This window comes from Phasianus colchicus, chromosome 3 (genome assembly GCF_987193195.1).
Source record: "Phasianus colchicus chromosome 3, bPhaCol1.hap1.1, whole genome shotgun sequence".
Lineage (NCBI taxonomy): Eukaryota > Metazoa > Chordata > Aves > Galliformes > Phasianidae > Phasianus > Phasianus colchicus.
The window spans coordinates 9,170,995-9,195,840 of NC_143438.1; the positions used below are offsets into that span (position 1 = coordinate 9,170,995).

Sequence of the window (24,846 nt, forward strand, 5' to 3'; positions counted from 1 at the left end):
GACGTTTCCCAGCGCCTTTAATTCAGACTTCGCTACCCCCAGGAATCGCGCTCGCGGATCGCGGCCCTACCGGGGCTGCCGGGGGAGGAGGAGGAGGGGATATCGAACAACACCGACCCGACCCCGAGCTCCGGTCGGCGCCGGGGCCGAGCGGCGCTGCCCCGCGGCCCTCCCACCCGCGCTCCCCCGGCGGCGGTACCGGGCGTTGTCCGCGGGCGGCCTGGGCCCCGGGAGCGGCGGCGCGGGGTGGCCGGCGGGCACGGCCCCGTCCCAGCGCCGCCTCCTCCTCCGCCAGCCGCTCGCTTCATTCACCCTCAGCGGCCGCCCAGCCCCTACTACATGCGCCGTGCGGCCGGGCCGCGGCCCCCCCGCTCCCACACACACACACACACATACACACACACACACGCACAGGCGCCGTGTCAGCACCCCGTCACGCACCGCACCGCCACACACACACACACACAAACACACACCCCGCAAAATGTCCACCGCGGACACCGGCACCCTGCCGGCGGGGTGAGGAAGAAGAAACGAGGAGGAGGAGCGGAAGGGCCGTACGAGCCCCGGGCCCAGGCCGCTGCCCTCGGCCATGTCGTGGCCCCCGCCCGGGCCGGGCCCTGAGGCTGGGCCGCAGCGCTGCCCCCCCGCACACACACACACACACACACGCGCACACACACACGCACACGCACAGCCGCCCCCGGCCCCGTGTTTTTCCAGCCGGGAACCGCGGGTGGCTCCGCAGCCCAAACAAGGGGAGAAGCCGGGGGAGGAGGAGGAGGAGAAGAAGAAGGAGGAGGAGGAGCGGGGGGGGCAGAAAGCAGAGGAGGAAGAAAAAGGCACTTACTGTAAAGTGTCAGTGGAGGTGGGGCTGGCGGGGGGGTCGGACCGAGACTCGCGCACCGCCGTCCTCCCGGGGCGGGGGTCTGTGTGTGTGTGTGTGTGTGTAAATGTGTGTGTGTAAATATGTGTGTGTGTGTATGTGGGCTCCTTCCCCCGCGGGTACACGCTGCGGGCTGCTCCGGCGCTGTAGTAGAAATGATGTCTGCGGTACAGCGCTCGCTGCCGCTCCGCTCTCCAGTATGTAAATGTGTAATAGAAGCCAAATATGGAGCAGTTGGCTGCCTCTGCAACAGCTCAAGGATCCTACTTCACGCGAAAGCGGGGGGGGGTGGAGGGGGGGGGGGGAGCGGGGAGGAGGAGGAGGAGGAGGAGGAGGAGGAGGCAAGGCAGCACTCTGGCAGGCGGCCAAGAGAGCCACACAGATTATTGCATACGCGCAGCACCGCCGGGGCCGGCGGCCTTAACCCTTTGGGGGCCGCCCGGGGCCGAGCCGCCTTCCTCCCCCCTCTGCGCTCCCCCCGCCCGGCCGCTCCTCGCCCCGACGCCCGCAGCGCCGGGAGCCGCACCGGCGGGCACCGGGAGCGGCGCGCTGCCGAGCGGGGAGAGGAGAGCGGGCTGGCCGTGCGGGATGCGGGAGCGCCGGCCGAGGCCGGGCTGTCGCTAAGGGAGGAAATAAACGCGCGCCAGGGAGCCGGGGACGGCTCGGAGGCAGCGCCGTGAGAGTCAGGGGAGGGGTGATTTTATTTAAGATGCCATATTGCGCTTTGCCGTGGAGAGCTGTGAAGCTTTGTAGAACAGGAGCCCGCATCCCACTCCCGTTTTCTGAATTAGTTTTATTTTTCCGGATCCTTGGCATATGCTCGAGTCGCTTTGTAGAGAGTACCTTCCACTTCATTCAGACCAAAGAGGCTCTGACTCATTCCGTCGCCGCACTACGAGGCAGGCAGGGCTGCACCACGCATGTTTGGGTACTCGCTCCCGCTGCGCTCCTCGCACACGCTCCGGCAGGATCCTCGCTCGTCTCTCCCGGCTGCGCGCAGACCACTGCCCGCCTCTCCCAGAATAAATGAATGGGAGGAACACAGCCACAGGACAGCGTCTGCTCTGCTTGCTGGCAACCCGACTGCCGCACAGGGAACCGCTCGCTCTGCTTCGGCATTAAGAAGGGAGGCACGACGCCGAGAAAGCCTCTCCCCATCCCAAAGTCACCGCACGAAATGCTGCATAAACCCCCACGGCTGGGTCTCACCCCAGAAGGGCTCCGAGAGCGCCCTGCACGCTCCCTGTGCTGTGGCTGCCCAGAGCAGGCTGTTGGCTGAGCCTCTTCCAATCCACCCCAGCACAGCTGTGAGCTCCAAGCAGATGTCTGTAGTGCAGATGTGTCATGTGTGTGTCCACAGGTAGTACTACTGTGTTTTAGCATTGGAACTAGCATTAGTCTGGATGCAAAAGACCCTAGGGCTCTGTCAGTATGCAGCTCAGCAAAGCAGTCCCTTCTATGAATGACTGTACTCATCCTCCGTATTTCCTAGAGAATGTGCTAATCTGCACAGCTCTTGACTGAGAGCTGGTATCGTCATATAGACTGGCTTTATGAGCATAAGGATATTGTAACAATGCAACTTCTACCTCTCCAGATCAGGTTTGCTACATAATCCAAAGTGATTGCCTGTTTCAGAGCACTCTGGGGACAGCAGCAGGCCCGGATGTCTGGACGAACGTGCCACTCAGCAATGAGATGGTGCATCTATGGCCATGTGGCAGACAGCAAAAATATCCTCACCCAGCTAATGCAAGGTTCATTGATTTAATGAAAGGAACCATAGGAGAGAGGCAGAGGCTGGAGACAGCTGGAAATCAAGTGAAGGCCCCGCAGAAGCTGCCACCCCATCCTCTGCATTCTGTTCTGCAGACGCAGCGTACTCCCTCCTGCCACCTTTTTTATTCCAGTTGTACTCCTGTTACCTCAGGAGAAAGGAATCTTTCCTTCTCAAACCTCCACCTTGCCAAGAGGTGTGGCACACGCCGTGGAAGAGAAGCCACATTCATGCTGAAGCAAGCTTTGGGCAACTTTCCCTTCTGCGGCAGGCTCGTGTAAGAGGCTTGTGTGTTCCTCCGTCCTGTGGCCATGGTGTTTGCCGCAGGACCCACACTTTTTGCCATGAGCCAGCCTCTGGCTTTTAAATCTTTGTCCATGTTTCTACTTCAAAGTTGGAAGAGCGTAAGTCAATTGTAAACCAAAGCGGTATTTTTTCCCAGCAAGGCAGCCTCTGCCCATGTCCTGGGGAAGTGCCATAATTGCAGGCAACCACATCGGGTTCACAAACTCACCTCCGTTTTGATGGTGGTTACATAACAGAGATAAGGGGACGGTGCCTTTGCTGGCATTGCCTGGTGCGCAGGATGCGCTTCCTCATCACAAGATGCCATTATACCTCTGCAGTTCCTCTTTTGAGGGCCTATGGCAGAGCTCAAAGCGTTCCCCCGACAGCGAGCAGCACACAGCACGGTGGGGACACCGAGGGTGGGAAGCAGCACCTGAGCAAGATCTCATGTGCTGCCATGGCCAGGACAAAGGTCCCTCATTGTCTATCAAGGCAGTGCAGTCTATTGACCCAGACGTGCAGAACTATGCCAGAGGTGAAAGTCATTTGCTACAGAAAATAGACACAATTGCAGACCCGGACAGTTCTGACACTAGGAATGGAGAGAGGCACTATGGCAGTGCAGTACGTGCAGATCAGGGCTCCAGCACCACGGTGTGAGTTGGACACAGGAACCCACTCGAGCAGTGCCTCCTGCCAGTAACATGCTGAAACTGGTCAGACTCCCCGTTGAACATGTTCTTGACCAAAAGACAGTCATCAGTTTGACGTGCAGGAGACACGTTGTCTAGGAGAAACTGTCTTTCAGTACACTGATGTCGTGCCTTCAACATGCATGCTTTATGTAATTAGTATTTGTAAAAAATGGGAAAATAAGAGGTAACATAAGTTGGAATTTTTTTTTTTTAACATCCAAGTTCAGGGAAATCCAGTGATTGATGACGCACTGCATGTGAACAGTAATTTTACAATTATCGATCATTACAGTCTAAGACTTCAATTTGTCATAAAATGACATTGTTGGTCTCATTACAGCCTCTAGTGGACAGTAGTAATCCACTTCACGGACCTGTCATGCAATCTGCTCAGATGACAAGTGTTATCAAGGTGGGGGTTATGCTGAAAGAACGCGAGTGCACCGCCGTGCTTGTCCCATGGCAAGAAGGATTTTCCAATAGAGTCAAAAGTTTGCTGGCATTGCTCTGAAAGTGCCTTGCTTTATGCTTCAGGTATCAGTGCTGGCTCGTAAATAAACAGAGAACTTTGCTCTCAATTTCAATCTCAGACAGCTTTCATTAAAAAAAAAAAAAAAAAAAAACAAACAAAAAAAAAACTAAATTAATCTCAAATGTTTTAAATGTTTTTATAACAGAAAATATTGGTTGTCATGTTTTTGGCTTAACTATGATGTTCTTATTCCAACTCAGATCTGCAGACTGTCCAATCCACCTCCTCTCTATTTATAGCCTGCTTGCATTCAGATAATTTTTGCAAATGCAGTTATTTTCATTGTTATTTCAGACATAGACAGGCAGCTGATTTAAGGTATTTTAACAGCTTTAACGAATCAGAAACTGTAATTTGGATTACAGCTGGCTAATTAAGGTATGCTTTCCTCTGGGAAGTTAAACATGTACACGACCTGAACAATAACATATTTAGAATGTATTCTTTAACTTGAAGTGCCACTTGTGTGAACACAATAACGTATGACTAACATCTTTATTTTTCTTGTATTCGCCTAGAAATGAGTGTATCCCTGTCAGAACAGGGAGGTCGATGATGGTCTCCAAAACTCTTAGCTGGGATTGTTTTCAGATGGAAGGAAATGAGAGTGGAGAACCAATGCTGTCTCTTTAAAGCCACAGTTATCTCATACAAATTAACATTTAGTGAAGCCAGAGCCAAGTATTCATGAAGACTAAGCAAGTATGTAGTACTACACTTCGACTCAAAGAGAAAACTCTATGATTTAAAATGCTGAGGTCAGAAAACTCTATGGTCTAAAATGCTGAGGTCCTTTGCAAGTGAATTCAAAGGAAAGGCTGCCATTGATTTCTTTACTGTATACAGATTTATTTACTGCGCCTGTGTATGGGCTGCAGGGTCACTGAACAAAACATTTTTGTCATATCTTATCAGATAGATAATGGGATATCAAGGTAAAAAATGTGTACCTCATCATTGTCTTGTTTTTTATAAAGAAGCAGTCAAGTTCTCCTTTAAAGTAACAATAGCTTCAATAGCTTTAAAATGAAAATATCTCCTTCAATGCAGATGTGACACAAGATGCTTTTTTGTTTGGTTGGTTTTGTTTGTTTTTTAAATAGAGAAAGCAGTTCATCAAGGGAACAAAAACTGATGACTCCTCTGAAGTCTTAAAATCGAGACAGGTTTCATCTTTTGAATATGTTGTCAGTTAGTTGTATGTCACTGAGGCACAAGGAAAAGCAGCTAAGCTACCAGTGGTGGCCCTGGGATGGACCACAGCCAAACCTAGCCCTAAATGCTGTTCCAGCAGTGACCAGTGGAAAATAAAAATGCTAAGTGCTTCTCTAGAGGTGCTCAATTGGTCTAGGCACACTCTAGTAATGACCACAACAGGTTGTCAGGTGCTTTGCAGCCTATGGTGTAAAGATGTCAGAGGTCTCCATAAAACTCTTGTGACACTGCCTTTAGCCCTGCAGGTGGTGTGAGCAGAAGGGTCAGGCAGGAGCAGAACCTCAGCTGCTGTCTCCTTCCTAGAAGCGATCACTTCATAGTGGGGTCAAAGTCCACCAGCAGGGAACAGAGAGAAGGCTCCATCGCGTGGAAAATTCTTGGCTTCCAGGACCTTCAAGGGACTGTTGTTAATGAGGATTAACATTCAACCAAAAGGAAGGCAAAGAAGTAATGAGAATTCACTGGCCACTTTCTCAGAGAGGGCTCTCTGCTTCTGGCAGGGAGCAGCCAGAGTCCACTCGAGTTGTCCCTTTAAGCCATACCTGCTACAGAGACTTATCTGGGAGTTCACTTGCCAGTTTTTTCTCTGTTACGGGCGTTATGGTCTAGACAGATTAGATTAGCATCTATCATGTAAACACTTTGGATTGGGAAATAACTCTTGTCCTTTCTTAAAGTGTTTTTCCTGCATATAAGGCAGTGTGGTTTGTAAAGCCTGTTACAGTCTCACTCATCAATACTATTCATATTTTGGTAAGCGATGTGAGTGTTCATGGAGGAGAAGGGGCTACAATGGGCTGTTTACCTGTTTGAACAGACTTAGGAATTGAAAACATGGATTTTTGACAGCTCAGTACTTTAACAGCCACAAGTGAGCTTTTCTGGTCTATTGAAGAAATCCATCCTACCTGGATCAGCACCCAAACAGACTTGCAGAACCAATATGCTTAATCCTGCTGCCAAGGCTTCACATTTTGTCCGTGTGCTAAAAATCTTTATGACATCTTTTATTGAGAAAAATGCACCATATGAATAACAGCTATTTTCTTCCCACATTGTCTCTATGTCTCCACAAAATAGGACACACAAGGGCCTTGGCCCCAAAGCTTTCATGCATATTCAGAACTGAAGTTTACAAAATTCAGCCAGTATTGGCAGATCTGGGCTTCTGCCTTGGTTTCAAGAAAGAGATAAGTGTAAGTTGCTTTATGTCCAAGACTAGAGTTATTTTGCACCTATCTTTTCACAGGAATGTTAAATGAAAGTCAATAACTAGCACTGTAGTAACCTAAAGCACAGTCAACACAATGCAATATATGTATCTTGTACACGGAAGAGAATGTGTTATATTTTCTTTGTTGTTGTTGTTGTTTTCAAAAGGTATTGCGTGCCACAAATCTGCAGCCACTTTGAGCACATTAACAAAGACTTAGAACAGTGCATAAACATCAAACAAAAATTTAAGTGGGATGGATAAGGGATGAAGCAATTGCAGTACCCTCTAAGACTTAATCCATAGTCACGATCAATAGAAAAATTTTCAGGCAGAGAAGGACTGCAGACATGACAGAACAGTCAATTGCTTGCAGGGTAGGAAGTCCTCAGCCTGCAAGCCTTTGACCAACAAGGTAGGTAAGCACAGTAAACATTTACCTTGTATCCAATTACAAGTTGAAGTGGTGTTTTTCTAGTTTCTTCTACTGCGTCCTAAGGTGACGATGTGGTGTCCTAAGGAACTCCAAAACTCTGAAATTTAAAAAAATGTCCTGAGAAAAGTGATAAGCCAGCAGTTATTTCAGCATATGTAGATTTGTTCAAAACTAGACCAGCACTGCTTTGACTTCTTACTATACAAAGGCAGCATCTCGCCCTCAGAGATCTTCCAGGTTCTCATGTTCTTTCTATACCCTTCAGCAGAGGCCTTCCTATAATAATTGTTCCCATCTTGGATAAAATGTCTTATCACGTCTCTCTCTTTCTCTCTGCCTACTTTTTCCACTGGACAGTTTCCATTTGCACCTGTCTTTGTAACTTGCATCTGCTCTCATATTGTCCTCATATGATATCATTTATTTATTTGTACATAACGTAATGATAGACACCTATTCAAAGCTCTGGAGGTCTATTAGCACATAGCAATTACAAGAAAAACCACAACAGTGTGAAAGCAGTCTTCTCAACAGAAATTTAGCTAGCCATCCCAGTACATCAGGAACACCTGCTCCAAGGACATCTTCAGCCTTCTCCCAGTGTGTGTGTGTCTTTTGCCATGAGGCTTCTCCCATAACAATAAAATCCAAGTGCTTGTGAGCTGTACTTCCTACCATAGGGATTGTTCTGTCCTGGGGTCGAGTATAGCCAAAAGAGTGGACCGGGCACCTGGTGGCAGGACCATCTCATCACAAGCTATTCCCATGCAAGAGATACCAGTTCTTAAATGGTTCCTCACTATAGATTTATCACAGCTCATATCCTCATTTTCTTTGTGCAGAAGGACATAATGGCCATACAGTGGTCCTAAGACAATAGTAGTCATAAGCAGATGCTTTAGTAGGCAAGGGCAGCCACATACTACTTCTTTCACATATTCCTCAGTCTTCTGCTATTTTCAGCTCAAGGACATCTCAAGTAGGATGTGGTTTCTGCCTAAACCTTGACAAATCTATCTTTCAAGACTTGTGCAATCTCCCCATGAGCACATGTAAACTTTATGCATCCACATCATGCTATGTCGCATTGCATGGGTCAAGTTCCTGATGCAAGAATTTTCTCTTTCTTTCTGCTGCATTCAATGCTCCTGGTTCTTGCACGGAGTCAGAGTGGCCAGTCTTTACCCACACTCTCCATGCTACCCAGACATCTCTCTTACTCCCCTTTAGTTGTCCTTCTTCCAAGTTGGGAAGGCCTAGTCTGTGCTGTTGTTACACAAACCCCTTTATTGAAGACATGACTGCATGTGGCACAACTCTAACCTGGTTTTGTCTTTCTCCATCTTGGTCTTAGTCTTGTCACACCTTCATTGCCTCTGTTCTTCTGCCTGTCAAATAGGGACCATAAAAATTAACCTGTTATCTTGCAAAACAGTGGTGACACAGTGGACTACAAGTATTTTTCCAAAAGCTTAGCCAAGGACTCAGAAAATCAACAATTCTACATATCAAGGACAAAAGAAAACAGTGTTAGTATAAACAAAAATAAAACCAGGATACTATCTACATTTTTTTCATACTTGTTGAGCAACACAGGCTGACTGAAACCCTTTCCATTTCACAAACTATCCCTGACAACCAACCTACTCTGGTGTTAAAAATCTGAAGTGATAGGACATCTCCCAGCAACCTCAGGGGATTATTTCACATGCTGACATGCAGCTCAGGTCTGAGAAGTCTGAAATGCTACAAAAGTTGGATTACCCAGTGATTTTCATATCATCTAATCTGTCTCTCCCCTTTCTTTCCACAATAAATCCCATTTGTTAGGACAGAAAAAATTAAGTCATTTCTCTCCCTTGTTTGGCCCATCGTCAGCTGAGATGTGTAAACGTGGTGTCAGCTTTAAGGTGTACAACTTGTCCTGTTGTCGTAATGATTCTGAATCACATATTTAAAGTTTACTACGTGCTTGAGGGTATGCCTTTGTGAACAAGTTATGGTGAGGCAATCAAGGGTGCGGTTTTACAGGACACTAGCTACTCTGCAGTAATTGCAAGGATGAACACCCTTTGCTTGCTGGTAAATGCAATATAAATTAGCCCAGAGAGACTGCCAGCTGTGACCACTTCTGCCACCCCACAAGTGCTTTTGCTGCTATTCTATGAGCACTGCTCCTTTTAGCTGTCCCTCCCCAGCAGTAATGCTATGCCCAGAATCAAACATGAGAGTTGCACATAAAACTACCATCCCCTACCCCCCCCACCAACACCTGTGGTCTTTTTATATATGATGATTTTTTAATTCAATAATTCACATTTTTAATTTAATTTAATGCAGTATTATTTTTTTGATTTATTTTCTTAATACATTGCTATAATCTTGCAAACTGAAGCCATATTTGCTAGGTGTTATCTCCCTTGCTGCTTTATGGCTCCAGCTCTTTTTATGTTTATATTGGAGGATACAAACTCAGCAGAGCCTTCGTTATTTATTATACCTGAGCCCTCTAGTTTTTGAACCCCTCTGTTTCCCTCTGCTGGTTAAAAACATAAAGAGGGATGGGGAACGTCAGTAGGGAGGGTGGGAAAGAGCTAGCAGTCCTTCAGTAATTCACACAGACAAGCCATGTGGCAGGAGGGGGCAGTGAAGACAGAGCTCCCCACTGCAGAGCAGCATGCTCTCATGTACACCCCAGAGATACCTCTGAGACCTGCGTTATTTTCACAGAGCATATATTCTTCGCAGGGTCCTAGGCAGCACTTATCAGCTGTAAAGAAATTCCTGCACAGTTTACAATCTGGGCAAGCATCCCAGCCCCTGTGTTGTCTCTCACTAGAGTCTCTACACAGTATCAGAGGTTCCCAGGAATGCTCCCAGAAGCTTTCAGCTCAGCCTGAGTCTCTGCCAAGCTGATCGGTTCCTCGGAGCTGCCTGGAGAGATCATCCTGAAGACTGCAGGGGGAGAGCTTGCGGGCTTCCCGAGAGTCCTGAAAGGCTGCATTTGTACAAGAGTCATGATCTGGCCTCCAAAAGCTCTTATCTGAACCAGGACATACTTATCTCAACCTTGCGCACACTTAAGGTCTCTCCAGTGAGACCACAATACACGCATGATTTCTGTAGTTGAAATAAAAGCCTTTGTATTGAAGTTACTCTTTCTGTGATTTCCTAAGATCATTGTTTATATTCTAGTAATCCCTCAGATCTCTAAATGAAGATCGATGCCCCTTTCCTGTTTTAACTAGATGCTCACAGCAGTTAGATGAGGCCAAGCTTTCTCCCCAGGCAGTTGACACAGGTCATGTGTCTGTAGTGAATGATGCACTCAAACAGTCCACTATTTGACACACATATCTCTGGGAACAGCTCTCTCTCAAGAAACAATTGGATTTTTAACACCAGCTGATTGTTCAGAAATAGCATATGATCAGTGGGGCAAAAAGGCAGATCTTCCCAAGGGTGAAATGACAACATTTTCTTATTTTAACATATGAAATTAAAATTTCCCGAAAGCAAAACAAAAGAAATTCCAAGAAGAGCAACCTAGCCCCTTATTTGTTCTTTGAAGAAACTTTACTTACTCTGGTTTCTTGTTGACTGTCTTGTTTCTTCTTGATTGTCTGGATGAGGAGCTACAAGACATGGTTTAGTGGCTTGTGGTACCAGTGGTAATGGGAGGATGGTTGGACCAGATGATCTTGCAGGTCATTTCCAACCTTGCGATTCTATGATTCTATGATTCTTAGGATTCACCCATCTTCCTAAATGTTAGCATTTTTAATGTTTTTTACCAGACAAGATTTTCAGTGGGTTTCTTAAATTCCCGCACACTGTCTTCTCTCAGTCTACTATTCCTGTGGCTGTACTTTCCTTGAATGGCATATTGGATTCAGGTAGTTTATGGTCAACAGTTCCCAGACTCCTTATAGCGCTCCAATCTTCAGTGGAAAGAAAGGAAAGAAAGGTAAGCTGGGAGCATTTACCAGCTTGAAATCTCTGCTGTCTGGATAATGGAGAAAAAAAAAAAAAGTTTTTTCCTTATTTCAGGACTTCAAACCCTAGCTGTATAATAAAAGTCAGGACCGCTACAGTCTACCAAAAATACATTTACCAGGGGAATGTTTTGGCTATTAGTTATTCCCCTTCAAACCCTTCCGACTGTGCGGTGTTGCTATTTTGCTTTGTTTTGATTTTTGTTCCTTTTTAAACTAACCTCAAGGAATTTCCCTCTCTCCCATCGTGGTTATCAAGCTGTAGCTTGTCGGCGGTGTAACTACTTGTGATGTATGATGCTTTCTTCTGCTCTCCTATGCTCCTTATCTCTGGTTAGCATTGATTAATGTCTCTTCCATACCAGTATTTCTGTCTGGAGGCTGAGCCCATTTGCCAGCAGTGCCCACCCGCTGACAGCCTCCACCACCCAGTGGCTCTGCTCCTGGGCCCTTCCCTACACTCCTGGTCAGGGACATTTGGAATGTAAATACTACCCTTCGTCTTCATCTTTTGTTTCGAGGATAAGACAAAACCAAATAATAATAAAACCTCCTCTATTTTGCACACAGGGAGCGCATGCCATTAATATTAATTAATTTATTTATTTCAAGCCGGTAAAAGAATTTGCTCTTAGGCTGGGAACGCGACTGCCAAGTTTCCTGCCTGCAATTTGTTACGGCTCAGTAGTAAACTACCCCTGAAAATAGGAATTTGAAATGGAAATACTGACGGGCCTTTTAACGAGGCTATAATAAGCAGGGTGCTTTATCCTGCGCGCCGCACGTCCTGACACAACGGCAGCCTATCATAGCATGCACGGAAAACAAACAGGGCCTCTCTGCATCGTGCTCCTGCCTGAAACCGGGCCGACGCAGGAAGCCAACGGAGCCGAAGACAAAGGCCCTGAAGGTCAAGCACACCACGCCCCAGCCTCACTGCTGCTGCTCAGCCCAGCGCTGCCATGCACACAACTTGCACTTGAATAACTTCCCTTTGATCAGCTTGCCATGAAAAAGAGGTGTAGCCTGCCACGCTGCTAGCGGGGTAAAGAAGCAGACTTTCCCATCAGGCTTAAGCTGCAAATTCATGAATCCAGGCTTTGCTCTGTTACATAGAACGAGGCTCCTAGAAGTGTCTGCTTGTTGCAAATGTTTCTCATCTGCTTAGAAGCGTACATTCCTTGTAATGCTCCATATGTAAAACATGTGGATGCTGAAGCTGGTTTGCATACCGGCTCTCGACTGTCCACTGAAAATGCTGTTATTCAGTGAGGCTGAACGCTCACAGTCCCAGCAGCAGTCAGCTGAGCATCCCCAGACTGACACCTGTAAATGGCAGCACCACTGCCTCTTTGGAAATAAAACTCCATCATTTTTCACAAGCTATCTGACAGCCACAAAAATAACTGAATTGTTCGTATGAAACTCATTCTTTGGGACCTGAACTGCACACTTGTAGTCTGTAGGACACACACTTAAATGCCATATATTGAACTGCCACATCATGTCTATTTTTACTAATCGAGTTTGCTTGTGTTTGGGCACGGTACCAGCTACTCAGCAAGTCCAGGAGATTAATGTAAAAGCCTCTCTCCATTTAGAAAGTATAGGCACTCCAGATTTACAGCTGCTTATTTTGAGGTGGCTGACTGCTGATCCTGATGTCTTTGAGTAACAGATGGCTTTCCGAGCTGCGCTGATAATGAAAATGATATAATTTGTCACTTAGCATTAAAACAAAGAAGAGACGTAGCACGGAAGAAAAAAGCAACGCATCGCCTTCTTCAAATGGCATACCTGAGAACGAGGGGAAAAAAAGGCTGGGCAAACCCAAAGGCTACCAATAGTCCTGGATATTCACATGTGGAATAACTTGCATAAAATAACCTGTTCTGTTCTGGACTGTGAGAGCATTGGCCCCTGTAATGTTAGAATTTATAGCTTTAATCTTCTTAAGAGCTGCATGGCTCTTCACGCATGCAGAGAATACAGATTTGATGTTTCTGAGATTAAAACTACTGAGCTGAACTTTTCTTGTTATTGGCCAAAAGCATTTGGAAACTTAATAAAGCATTCCATTAAAATCTTGGCATTTTAGTGATACAAAAGCAATAGGCTGCTAGCTCAAAACGTGAGTCCGAGTCAAAAGGACACTTCTAGGGAGAGATTGCGGAATTTAGGTTTTAACAAAGTTTGCAATGACTTAAAAATAGATCAAAGGAAATGCGAAGTAGAATAGAACAATAAATGCTTGCTGTAACCAGCAATGCACAAGCCTTTGTTGTTTAAACTTCATGACATTTAAAGATGTTTCTTCATGTTCTTCTAAACCTTCCACGTCTGCGAGTCCATGAATAGCTGGAAAAAGTACAGCGCACATCAGCGACGAGCTGTGTGGTCTTTAACAGGTAACATAAGGCCTGATTTTTCACAGTGATGAGAATCCACAGCCTCAGCTGAGATAAGCATGAGCTACTATTACAGCTGTAGACAATCAGCTTTACTCTGGAAAAAAATGCTCTGTCAAGGCTTGCTAGGCTACAGTTTTAGCTGCATAGAAAGCCCGTGCAGAACACAGTTAAGCACCTATGCGTCAGTGCATGATTTGGTTTGATCAGTGAAGGTGCAACCGATGTTTTTGTAGAAAGAAGCAGAATAATCATAGCAACAGTACAGTGCTATGAGTTCAAAGCTGTAGCATGACTGGAAAAAGGTGCTCTTGCCAGAATTGGAAAAGCCTCGTGCAGGTCCACGTAGGCCAGCAAGAGCAGAACTGCCCGGTGGCAGCTGCACTGCCAAGACTCTCTGTCCTTTCCAGCAAGAGAGAGTGAAGAGAAGCCTCTCTTACTGCTGTGTTACTGTGCTCAGCAGGTAAACAAACAAACAAAATGAAATAAGGACTTATAACCAAGCATAAAGTAAACAAAGATTCATAACCAACCCTAAAAGACAGGTTTCTTGCTTGGGTTCATTGAAGCGGTTTGGAGTTGTTGGATTTTTTTTGTCACAAGGTAAACAACATTCATTCCAGCATGCTTTGAAATGGTTTGCTCCTGTCAGTACTGGCAAAGACAGCTATGCTGGAGTTTGCCTTCACATGGTTATATCTTATTTACATCTTCTAGTTACAGTCTCCCTGTAAGTTGTGGTACAGAGGCTGAACATACACAGGCTATCTCCTGGAAAGCTTGTGGTTAGAGCCTTGGGATGCCTGCAGTGATAGCTGGGTGATGGAGACAACCTAATGCCTACAAACAAATCTCACCCTGGATTTTACCCCACTCAGAGAAGCACAGCGTTGAACCTGAACCACATGGCTGGTATGAATGAATGCCACACACGTAACACAGGCTCACCCCGCTGTACAAGCCCCCTGCCTTTTCAAAATATATTTGCCTTTACACTGTTGAACGTTGCAGGGTACTCATAAAACTGGCTGCTTCTGTGGCTGGTTTGCTCTGTTTTTTGTGGCACTGACATATGATGAGCTATGTACGATAACAGATGCCATTTGACAGCGCAAAATAATGGCGCTCAGACTTAAAACTGTAAATTATAAACAATCCCTCTCTAACTATAAAATGAATACTCAGAATGGGGAGCCTTGTCAACTCAGATATTAGTAAATCAAGTTGAGGAAGACAAATTATTCACTGAAGCTGAAGTAACTAAAATTTTATTCGGTTAACACTACTGTCATTGGAGTTCAGCTGTTCTTTGCTATAATTAGTAGATAGGGAACAGAGTGATTATGGGCAACACACAGTAAAATCAGCTACATGTTTTTTGCTGTGTAAAAGCAACAAAGTGTTTCTAATCTTCTGTCCTGTGTTGTTTTTTGTTTTTGTTTTTGTTTTTGTTTTCTGTCAGTAAAAAGATGCTGCATAAATACTTGCTATGGGTAAGATGCCTGGCCACATCAAGACAGCCGTTTCCCAAGGGGTTTCATAATAATATTTTCCCCACCGAACCACAGACATGAATTAAAAGTGACCCTGTTGGCCCACTGGTGCAGCTGCCATGTATTTGATTACAAACTCACTGGTACCAATGCCAAGAAGGGGAGTTACAACACAAACTGAATGTGAGTCCAGGCTCAGCTGTCCGCACGGAGTGTCTCTGGTAACCTGGCCACAAAAAGGCTTTGAGCACACAAAGAAATAATATTTACAATTTTTTATCCTTTAAAGAAAATGCATTCCTCTGGTCTTCCCCATCTCTTCATGAAATCCCAGTGCACTGTGCCTTCCCCAGAAGGCTGTGCTCTGGGCTCAGGTAGCCTTGCTTGCAAGGTATTCAGCAACTCCTGGAGAACTTGTAACATTTCAGATCCAAGACTTCTTCAGTAAAGACTCACGGGGAGAATGGCCAGGGGGATATATACATCAGGGCATAAGCCCATCACTAGGCCTTGTATGTGCTGACATACAAAAATGCATACTGCTTATTTTTGGGCTGAGCACTGGTCTACATTTAATCACACTGGATTCAGGAGGGGAAAGGAATGGAGAATGTGATCCTACTATTAGCACCATCTCTGGTGCAATGGCAACTGTATGAGTTCACATCAGCCCTGACTCCTGGTGAGGTATGGGGCTAGGGCACAGCAGGACAGGACAGGAGAGGGGGTGGCAGCTCTGGAAGCCTTGGCCTGAGCCTGCTGGACATGCTGCTGCAGTGGTTCCTGCCCTGGGAGATGCTCCCAAACTCCTCTGCTTAACAAAAGCAGTTAGGTTTGAGCCCATGCACTTGTACTGCTTGTAACTCCTAGAGTACCCGGTGCTAGATCCAGAGAAAGATTCAAGTGCCAGCACTAATCCAAGCCACACAAACCTGTCCAGCAGCTCCTTCCCATTTCTCTACAGATCCAGAGAACTTGAGTGAGAGTTAAGAGGAAACCCACAGAGCACCTTGCTTGTTAGGAGACCAAAGCTGAGACTGTTTTAGGTAACACAGTGAAAGGAGCCTCCTGAACCATCAAGCAGCCCCGCCTGGCACCCAAGCCAGCCAGGTTTGCAGAGCCTCCGCTTGGCTGTCCTGCAGCTCTTGTGCCTTGAGCCAGGGACACCGTGGGGCAGGAAGGTCCCATAGTCACTGTTTGTTGGGACTAACAGGTGAAGTGAACTCATGAGTCTCATTTGAATGCACGTGGCAAAATCACCATGCAAATCAAACAGGGCTGGCAGTCTGTGCCCATGATGCAAGCTAAACTCAAAACAGCTGAACGGTCATAAAACAGGGATTAAAGTTCAACGAGGAAGCTGATAACGAAGAAGCCAGCCCAGACTATGTCCTATTCTAGCCAGCACTACATTATCTTCTAATTTTAGAACAGCTGAAAATTTTTCCCAGTCCAGAAGTTGACAGGAGGCTGAGCAGCACCAGTACCATTAAATCTTTGTTTTCAGATGCCATGCTGTCTCCACACTGCAAGAAGTTGCTTCAGCATGTGAAATTTTACAGGAAGGCACACACTGTTGGTGGATGCCCATACAGGGAGCTATGTAATATGTTGAAACCATCTGGCATTTTGCGGTTTTACTCTATCAGTCAGACGCGCTGTCTGGAAACACAGGACTCAAACCCGGAGTCCTTGATTCAGGTCAGATACCTGCAGATGCCTGCGGACGTTTGGCTGGACTGAGAGCTGCAGAATAAAGCACTTAATTAAGCGGCTGGAGTTTATGATTGATTTCAAGGGCAGCTGAGCTGGAAGCCTGTTACTGCTTAGGAAGTTTTAGCAAATGTAATTATTATGGCATGTTTGATTTAATACAAGCTCTTTGTGAAATGCTCCAAAATATCATTTTAAAGACTAATTCTGTTGCTGTAGCGCTTTGTACCTCCTGTCAAAGCGATGGACTAGATGGGTCCCAATGTGAAGCTTACTAAAAATTACCACTAAAATTAATAGACCATAGTTACAGAAGAGTGTTTTGTATAGAATGACTTTCTCTGGACTGTGAACAATGCTGCAGAAAGCCGACTCTGGGTTACATTACTCCTGTGATCCAAATTTTTTTAACCAGCTGATGTCACTAGGGAGATTTGAAGTCTTTATAATTACAGCTCAAGGCCTGGAGGAAGAGGGAAGGAAAGACAATGAAATTATGTTTCATATGTTGATTCAGAGAGTAACCTGCAGTGGCCTGTTAACTTGCTTCATCTATCAGGAAAAGCAAATTAATCCTGTATCCAGTCAGCTTTATGAGTGGCAGCTCAATTTACTTCCCCAGTTACAAAGGGAAGAAAGTAGCCTTTTTGTCACAAGCAATCGCTTCCTGCAATGCTGCGGAATAAGATGTAAAATAGGCAAAGAGTTTCTAATGTCCTACTAAGAAGTAAAAACTGTTTCTTTCATCTTCCCTCAGAGAAGGAATTCAGGTTATGCTCTGCACTAAATTAAAGTGTTCTGCTCAGTTATGTACATGCACAGCTTTGAAAACTGTTCCTGCTTCTAGGTCAAGGGCTCTCCCTGTGGCCAGGTGCCAGCTTTATCCCTGGACTCCCATAATCCCTTGAAATAAATCAACTTTCCATTGAAATCCTCTGCCAGTTCCACTTCAGACTAAAATGTGCTGTCTGTAGCATGATGCTCTTTTATACTTTTGTGGAAAAAAAGAAGGGAAACAATGTGGTCATTGTATACTGGACACAGTTCGACGTAATCCGCGTTGTGTACATTAAAGGCTATCTTTGTGTGTTGCACTAGCCCCAAGTTTCAGCAATTATTATTAGAAATGAGAAAAATACCTCTGGATGAAGGAATGATTTGACTGGTTGACAAGGATCCCAGCCTGCATGCGTGTGTACCTCATTGCTACTCTGCTCACGTGGACTCAAGTGTGGGGATGCATTATACTACTGTTATACCACTTCCCAGCCCGGGCAGATGAAGCCCTCAAAGATTTTTTTTCTCTTTCCTTTTTATCTTTTCCCCTCTAATATCAATTTTCTTCTCTCTGTGTTATAAATGAACCTGAATACATTCACACGTTCCTGTGGAAGACTAAAAGCTGTCACTTCATTTCGGGGAATCAGGCGGTTTTCAGCTCAGCTGCAAGAAAGCCCAGATGCTACTACATCTCCGGGGGAAACTTATCTATTCAGAGAGGGGGAAACTTCAGAACAATAACAACAAAATAGAACTGAAAGATGCTGCTGCCATTCTCCTGCCAGTGCCAAGGTCAGCGCTTTGGAGAATGGGTGCCAGCCAGAAGCAGCAGCACCCTTCTTAGAAGTCTGACATTTCTGAAAAGCTCTCCTTCTCCCCACATCTCAGTAACTTTAAATGGTCTGCCAGTTAAATCAGAACAGCCTGGTATAAAGCTTCCAATTTTCTGACAACCTTTATATTCTCTTGGCTCCTACAAGGCCCTAAAGCTGATCGTGTATAATCCTGAGCTGAATGTAAAATAAATATGAAAACCTGTCATGATTTTACAGTTTTCCAAAGGATATTTCACTAAATAAAAAGAGCTGTACTTCTGGCACGCAAACTCTCCCCATAAAAATCACAGTTAGTGCTTTAAAATGAAGTTAGGTAGCCTGGTGCCAGACTCTGCCCTCCACAGCTCCCCTTTGGGCCTGGCCAGGTGCTGTAAACCCCGTCCATGGCTCAGACCTGAGCCAGGTCAGCTTGAGGTTCTCTCCAGCCTGCTGTGGAGCAGTGTAGGCCCCAGCCATTGCCATGCTGGGGCACAGCCTACATGGGCCAGCTGAGTCCTGCGCTGGCCATCAGTGTCATGCAGCCTAGAGTGCAGTCATTCAGCCCTGATGCCCCTGCCTGATGGTATAGCAATGGTTTGTAGGAACCTCTTCTGCTAAACTCATATTACTTAGCTATCTGCCTTACTTGCGTGTGAAAGCATGAGTTGGAGTGTCTACAAAGCAAGAGCACAAAAACAAATTTCAGCCATTGACAAACTAGAATTGATTTCAGGCTCCACTGGCTTTTTCAATCCTTGCAAGACTTGTACATCAAAGCATTGCTGATGTCCAGGCAAGAGGCACACGGATCTAATAAATATAATTATAGAATCCTTAGTGCTGGAAGGGACCTCTGAAGGCCATCTAGTCCAACTCCCCTGCAATGAACAGGGACACCACAGCTAGACCAGGTTGCCCAGGGCTTTATCCAGCCTTGCCTTGAAAGTCTCCAGGGATGGGACATCTACCACATCGCTGGGCAACCTGTTCCAGTGCCTCACCATCCTCACTGTAAAAGATGTTTTCCTTATATCTAACCTACATCTATCCTCTTTGAGCTTAAAACCATTTCCTTTTGTTCTGTCACCAAAAGTAGGAGCCAAACACAGCAACCTTGACAAAAGACATGCAGTGCATGCAGACTTTGCCGTCTGGTAGAGAAGTTAAAAGACCAATCCTGCAAGTCTTGGGATACACTGCAGTTAAACTGACTGCAGGTTTTGTTTGCACTGCGCTGTTTGGATGAAGGGTGGCTAGGAAGGCAGAAATAGAAGAAAGGCAAGGAAATTTAAAAAGTAAAAACCTTCATTATTGCTCACAATGTTTCCAGGTTTGTGTGTAGAGATCCTCTGTCCAACGCATCCTGCAGGTGTCCAGCATTACACACCTGCCTGTCTTCCATTCTCCTCCTGGAACAGGAAACAGGAAGTTGTACTGTTTAAAATCCACTGTAAAACATACAGCCAGGCCTATAATTTTCAGTCAGAAGGAGTGAAACTATCTGGTTTTCCCCTAGAAGCCCTTAGCGGGTACTTTCTTCAGTTAGCTTCACCGCCTTCAGGCTTTGCCTTTAAGCGAGGAGTGCAGCTGAACCCAAAAATTCAAAGCAAAACCCAATTGAAACCATTATGTTTTCATCTGGTTACATGTCAAAACCTCAAAACTCATGCACACAGCTCTCAAATTATAAACCCATCAGGTTGAACCCTAAAGCTAGGCCCAGGTTTGCCCCAAGACCCTGAAAATCTTCTAGAAAAGCCAATTCATGTCTCAAGTTCATAAAACCCAAGACAGTCAGGGAATTTTTCCAAGGTCAAACAATTAGTTAGAAGGGGAGCTAAGAGAAGAACCACAGCTCTAGCCACTTCACACTGCTACCGACAGAGGTAGAAACTCACTCTGCTTGAACTTCACTCTGTATAGCCTTAGCCAAGCCACTCAAAATAACCACTTTTTTGCCTGTTAATTGTCTTAGTAAGTCACAAGGAGATGAATGACTAAACACTACATCATCCCTCAAAGGATTCATCTGTGGAAAAAGCATCCACTTAGCTGCAGGGTACTTATTACTGCATAGCTTTGATTTTGCTACACAATGCATGCCCTGTTTATTGAAATGCTTATATGCTGCTCTGGGTGAAACCATCACTTACAGGTAGACTCTGAAGCTAAAGGAATGAGCTCAGATCCAGATGAGTGCATCTGGTCCCTAAACAAGACCCATCCAGTTATCTGGATCTGCAGAACTCTCTGAGATATTGGTTAATGACTCTGGACTTTTTTTTTTCTTCTTTTCATGCTATCTCAGCATTTAAAACACAACAACAAAATTTCAATTTGAGAAAACACAATTGCAGTCACAATGTCTCTCCCAGTAACTCTCTCCATGGCCCAAGACTCAGTGGAGAGCACCAGAGTGATACCAAGTTCACAGCATAATTTGATGCAGTCCCTTCTGAAACTAGATCATCATGCAATAGTCACCCATTTGCACGTTTCATATTGATAAAGCCAAAGCTTTAATCTGTAAGACATTTGGCAATACAGCAAGCAGCTGTTCCAGGGTCTAGGCTTGATAGTGAAATACCATCAGTTGAGAATTTCTACATACTGCTTTCTAATAGTCCCTGCTGTTTGACACCTGGAATGGCATTAAGGAGTTCTGGCTCTGTTTCCAGAGCTTCTCTATCAATGGCTGAAAGTGCTGCTACAAGACAAGAGAGGGATTAGCATTCAACAACTGAGTCTATTTATAGTATTAAAAACATTTTTGTGAGACAAAGGGTCAGCATTTGAAAAGTAAGGTATGGCTTATGTATACAGAGTTTAAAAACAAAAAAAAAAAAAGAAAAAAAAAAGATTAAAATACATAACGTTTTTCCCTTCAGATTAATTACTAGTTTCCTATATTCCCAGCTAGTTTTGCTTGCAGGGAAATTTCTCCTGAGCTCAGCAGCCAGCACTGTATCTAGGGCTAAACATTCCCACCATATCACTCCAATATTAAAAGAATCTTTCTGTCTTCCTGTTAAACCATACACTGATTACAAAATTCTTTTGCTTATTTAGGGCCAGATTCAATAAAAATTCTGCCCAGTTTCCGCATCATGGAAGGCCACAAAAGCCCTGAAATATTTTGGTTTTGAAGCTTTTGTGGGCTCCCATGGTTTGGATGCTGGGTAACAATTCCAGTGAATGTGGTCCTCATAAAGCTTTTCAAGGTCCCACTCCATATGGACCTAGCGATTTCTCTTTATTGTCTCCAGTGTGGATTACAATCCACTTCAGAGAATCTTTGAGTTATGCCTCCAGCTACAAGCTAAATCCTAGAGGAATAGGTCCTTTTCATATCAGGTCACATTCCCTGCAGAACACTGACAGAGAAATTAGTGTTTCTGAAAAGAAAGCACCACTTACAAAAATCTGGTATGTTTTGCATGGAAAGGCTTCAGATGAATATAAGTGAATGGTAAAATCTAAAAGGAAATTCAATAAACTACTCATTATCTATATTCATATGACTAAGCTACACATGGAACGTAGCTTTTATCCTGCATAAAAAATGTACAGATGTTCTATAGAAAACTGTATGAACAAACTTTAACCTCACGACTGCTATTATTTTGTAATAAAAGGCTTACAGAATAATGTGAGCTTTTTTTAGAATGTAAGTTCCATGTGAGTAGTGTGTTGTTAATTTAATATTAATGCAATGCACCAGGAAGAAGTCTGCACAGAATCTAAAATAGAGAGAATCACAGTGCTGCAGACGGGAGATTTGTGGCACGGATTTTATTTGTTTCAGCACTCAGCACAAAATTCATTGACCAGGATTCCCATTGCCACAGGCCATGGGATTCATCTATAGTTACTTCACATGCTTTGACATGAGAATTTTGCTGCAGCATTCCTGCCACCGATCCTAGGAATAATGCGTGCAAGTCACCTTGCACTGCACTGAAAATGTACCTCTCACTGTCAAGTGCATATGAATGAGCTTCTTTTTTTGGGAACAGCAAGAGGAAAAAAGAATACACTGAATAAACTTCTGAATTTCTTTTGCTAAACTACCCTTCAGGTAGCAGGTGTGAATGCCTTCACCAAACTCTTGCAGACTGCTAATGCGGTGCCTGCTATGCTTGTACTGCAAAGCAATTCAAACAGGGAGAGCAGAACAGAAATTTAGGTTCACCCATACGGTCTCCCCTTCCCAGTGTGTGAGCCCTCTCCTCTGCAGTGTCTGCCATTCAGAATACCTATCCTATATTTCTCTAAGGAGTCAGTTCACTGAAGTGAACCGCTGATTTACGACACCCGTTATTACAATTGCTTAGCAGCTCCCAAGCAAGTAAAAATAGCAACAATGATCTCTCCCACTTTTCCTTCCTTAGCACCCCACAGGAGAAGGAGCTTGATTAATCCTATAGGGTTACATACGCACTTGGGTGTTTCTATAGCTTACAGCAGGAGTTTGACATTTTCTGAAAGTGGCAGAGTCTACAGACATCTTATTCACTGCAGAAAGGCATTTCCTCAGTCTAGTTAGAGCTTCTGGGAAAGCTGTATGTCCAGAAGCTGCTTTCTCTAGCTTGACAGTTTCATTGCTTCTATGAAATGCGCTTGCATGTGATCATGGTCATAAAGGAACGCCCAGTCTCAGAACCAGTGAAGGCCACTTCCTTGGAAGCCTTCCAGGATCAAAAATGGAAACTTACCCTGAACTCCACACAATGGAGCACAGCTTCCATGCAGAGTAGAGAGAAGAAAATGGGGAGACATTCATAAACAACAGGCCTATTGCACTCATAAACAACAGGTCTATGGCAACGAGCATGGTAAAGATTGCTCCCATTTGTTCCCATTCAAATGATTTTAAATGCAGTTATTATTTTACAGGTACGATTGCAGCTGCCCTGCCTGCAACAGAGTACAGACAGCAGCCCAGTCCCTGCAGAACAGATGGATCCTTCCTATTTCTGTGCCTGTTCTGTGGGCAGGTACTGATGTCCAAAAGTTCACGAAAGTGTAACAAGCTTCAGAAGCCCTCAGCACTTGGAATAGTTACAGAAATATAGATTTCTCTTCTGCTGCTACAGTCATCACCTAAGTATCAACTACTAGGAAAATTTACATTAGTTTAATATTAGTTTCCATTGAAATTCCCTTTTAGTTGAGCTGACATAAAAGACAGAGTGGGCATTTTCATATTTCAGTGCTAAACCATGTTTTGGTTTAAGCTTAAACCAGTTGAGGATCTGAACTCGTACTTGCAAAGAAACTGGTCTTAAGCTAGTACAACTACATATATACAGTTGAGACCTTAGGCTTGCCTAGTTCCTTTGGGGCCATTTGCTCTGCAGTGCAGTGCCAACCTTAAACAGTCGCTAAGACTTGGGATGGCAGTAACCACGGTTGCAGTAAGGAATATGAAAGCATAGCTCTCATCTGTATAAGAGCAGGCTCTTCAGCTCACCACGTGGTCTCCCCCCAGCAGCCAGTTTTATCTACATATAATAGAAACCCTATCAGCTTCCAGGAATGAGGACTTGAAAAGAAGAAGACAGCCTCTCCTTGTGACTTGCGTAGTTCTGTTTTAGGAGGAAGATGAGAACTATTTCACAGGGCTTCCATTGATATGCACAGTTTCTTCACACAGGTCAGCAGCATTTGATGATCAACAGTACAAAATACCAAGAGAACATATCATTAAGCACTACCACTTCCCACAGATTGAAGTTATAAGGACAGCTTCACTACCCTGTGCTTTCCTGAAACCTCAGTGATCAAGTTACTGGCTGCCTCACAGATGATGTTAGAGATTAAATTTTGTCAACTCAATTAGCAGAGGACATTAAAGGTTTGGGTGGTAGATAGAGGACTGCTCATTGAAAGACATGTGGATGACTGAATCTTATGAGAGCACATATTAACCATGATGGAAGACTCAAATCAAAGCAGGAGGTCATAACTTCCATTATGACCCAAATACCCTGTTTCCATACCTATTTGCTCAAATATAGAAGACTACATTACATTTCTTCTCCAAGTTTAGCTTAAGTGCCTGGGATGTTTCAGTAGGGGCTGTGAAATGAGACATCTCACACACAGTGTGACAAGGTGACTAGCATCGACTGACATTTATAAAGCAACACTAGGCTCTTTTGGTAACATCAGAGTATTTGGCAAGTTCCACTTGGTGCCCATATTTCTGTCAGGCAACATCTCTGCTACCAGCACTCACAGGATGTCTTCCTGTTCTGCTCTAGTCCTCCCCCATGTCTGGTTTTGTACTGCTCCAACAATGGTCTGTCTTTGCAATCTGTTTACTTATTGCTGAGTGCTTAGAGAAGCTGGCATATTAGGTGTCAGACTTATCAGGGATGGGAAGAATTCACCACCTCCCTGCATCGGTGGCTGTTCCTTCCATTGCAAGTAATTGCAAAAATGTCTGGAGGAGAAACATTTCCTGTGCAGATGATGTTCCCATCTGCAATAACCTGCATGCAGGTACCCCTGTCCCCTTCAGGTAGGCTCAGAACTCCAATTCTTTGCTGTCAGCCCCATCACAACACCAATAACTTTGGCTTAATTTCCCCCAGC

The 24,846-nt window shown here is 44.9% G+C and overlaps 2 protein-coding genes and 1 long non-coding RNA gene across 17 annotated transcripts in view; 1 reads left to right on the forward strand and 2 right to left on the reverse strand.

The window, feature by feature from the left end:
* Window positions 1–1,172, reverse strand: part of ATXN1 (ataxin 1) — a 204,620-nt gene extending 203,448 nt beyond the window's left edge. For 2 of the 3 annotated variants that reach the window (XM_090136900.1, XM_031589391.2), the window contains exon 1: window positions 851–1,172. The gene's annotated coding sequence lies outside the window, so the exon portion shown is untranslated. Of the gene's footprint in view, window positions 1–199; window positions 634–850 lie in introns of those variants that run through there. The other variant, XM_090136899.1, reaches the window with a different exon arrangement.
* Window positions 1,173–10,780: 9,608 nt separating this feature from the next.
* Window positions 10,781–24,846, reverse strand: part of LOC116226471 (uncharacterized) — a 249,168-nt gene continuing 235,102 nt past the window's right edge. For 9 of the 13 annotated variants that reach the window (XM_090136913.1, XM_090136917.1, XM_090136911.1 and 6 more), the window contains 2 exons: window positions 19,566–19,655; window positions 10,781–11,048 (listed from right to left, as the gene is read on the reverse strand). In XM_090136913.1, the coding sequence (XP_089993039.1) occupies window positions 10,886–11,048; window positions 19,566–19,655 (253 nt within the window). In that variant the 3' untranslated portion in view covers window positions 10,781–10,885. Of the gene's footprint in view, window positions 11,049–19,549; window positions 19,656–24,846 lie in introns of all 13 variants that reach the window. The other 4 variants (XR_016464969.1, XR_016464968.1, XM_090136919.1 and 1 more) reach the window with 2 other exon arrangements.
* Window positions 22,918–24,224, forward strand: LOC149918395 (uncharacterized). The gene is made up of 3 exons (XR_016465419.1): window positions 22,918–23,062; window positions 23,143–23,243; window positions 23,903–24,224. It is a non-coding gene; the product is annotated as an uncharacterized LOC149918395 (long non-coding RNA).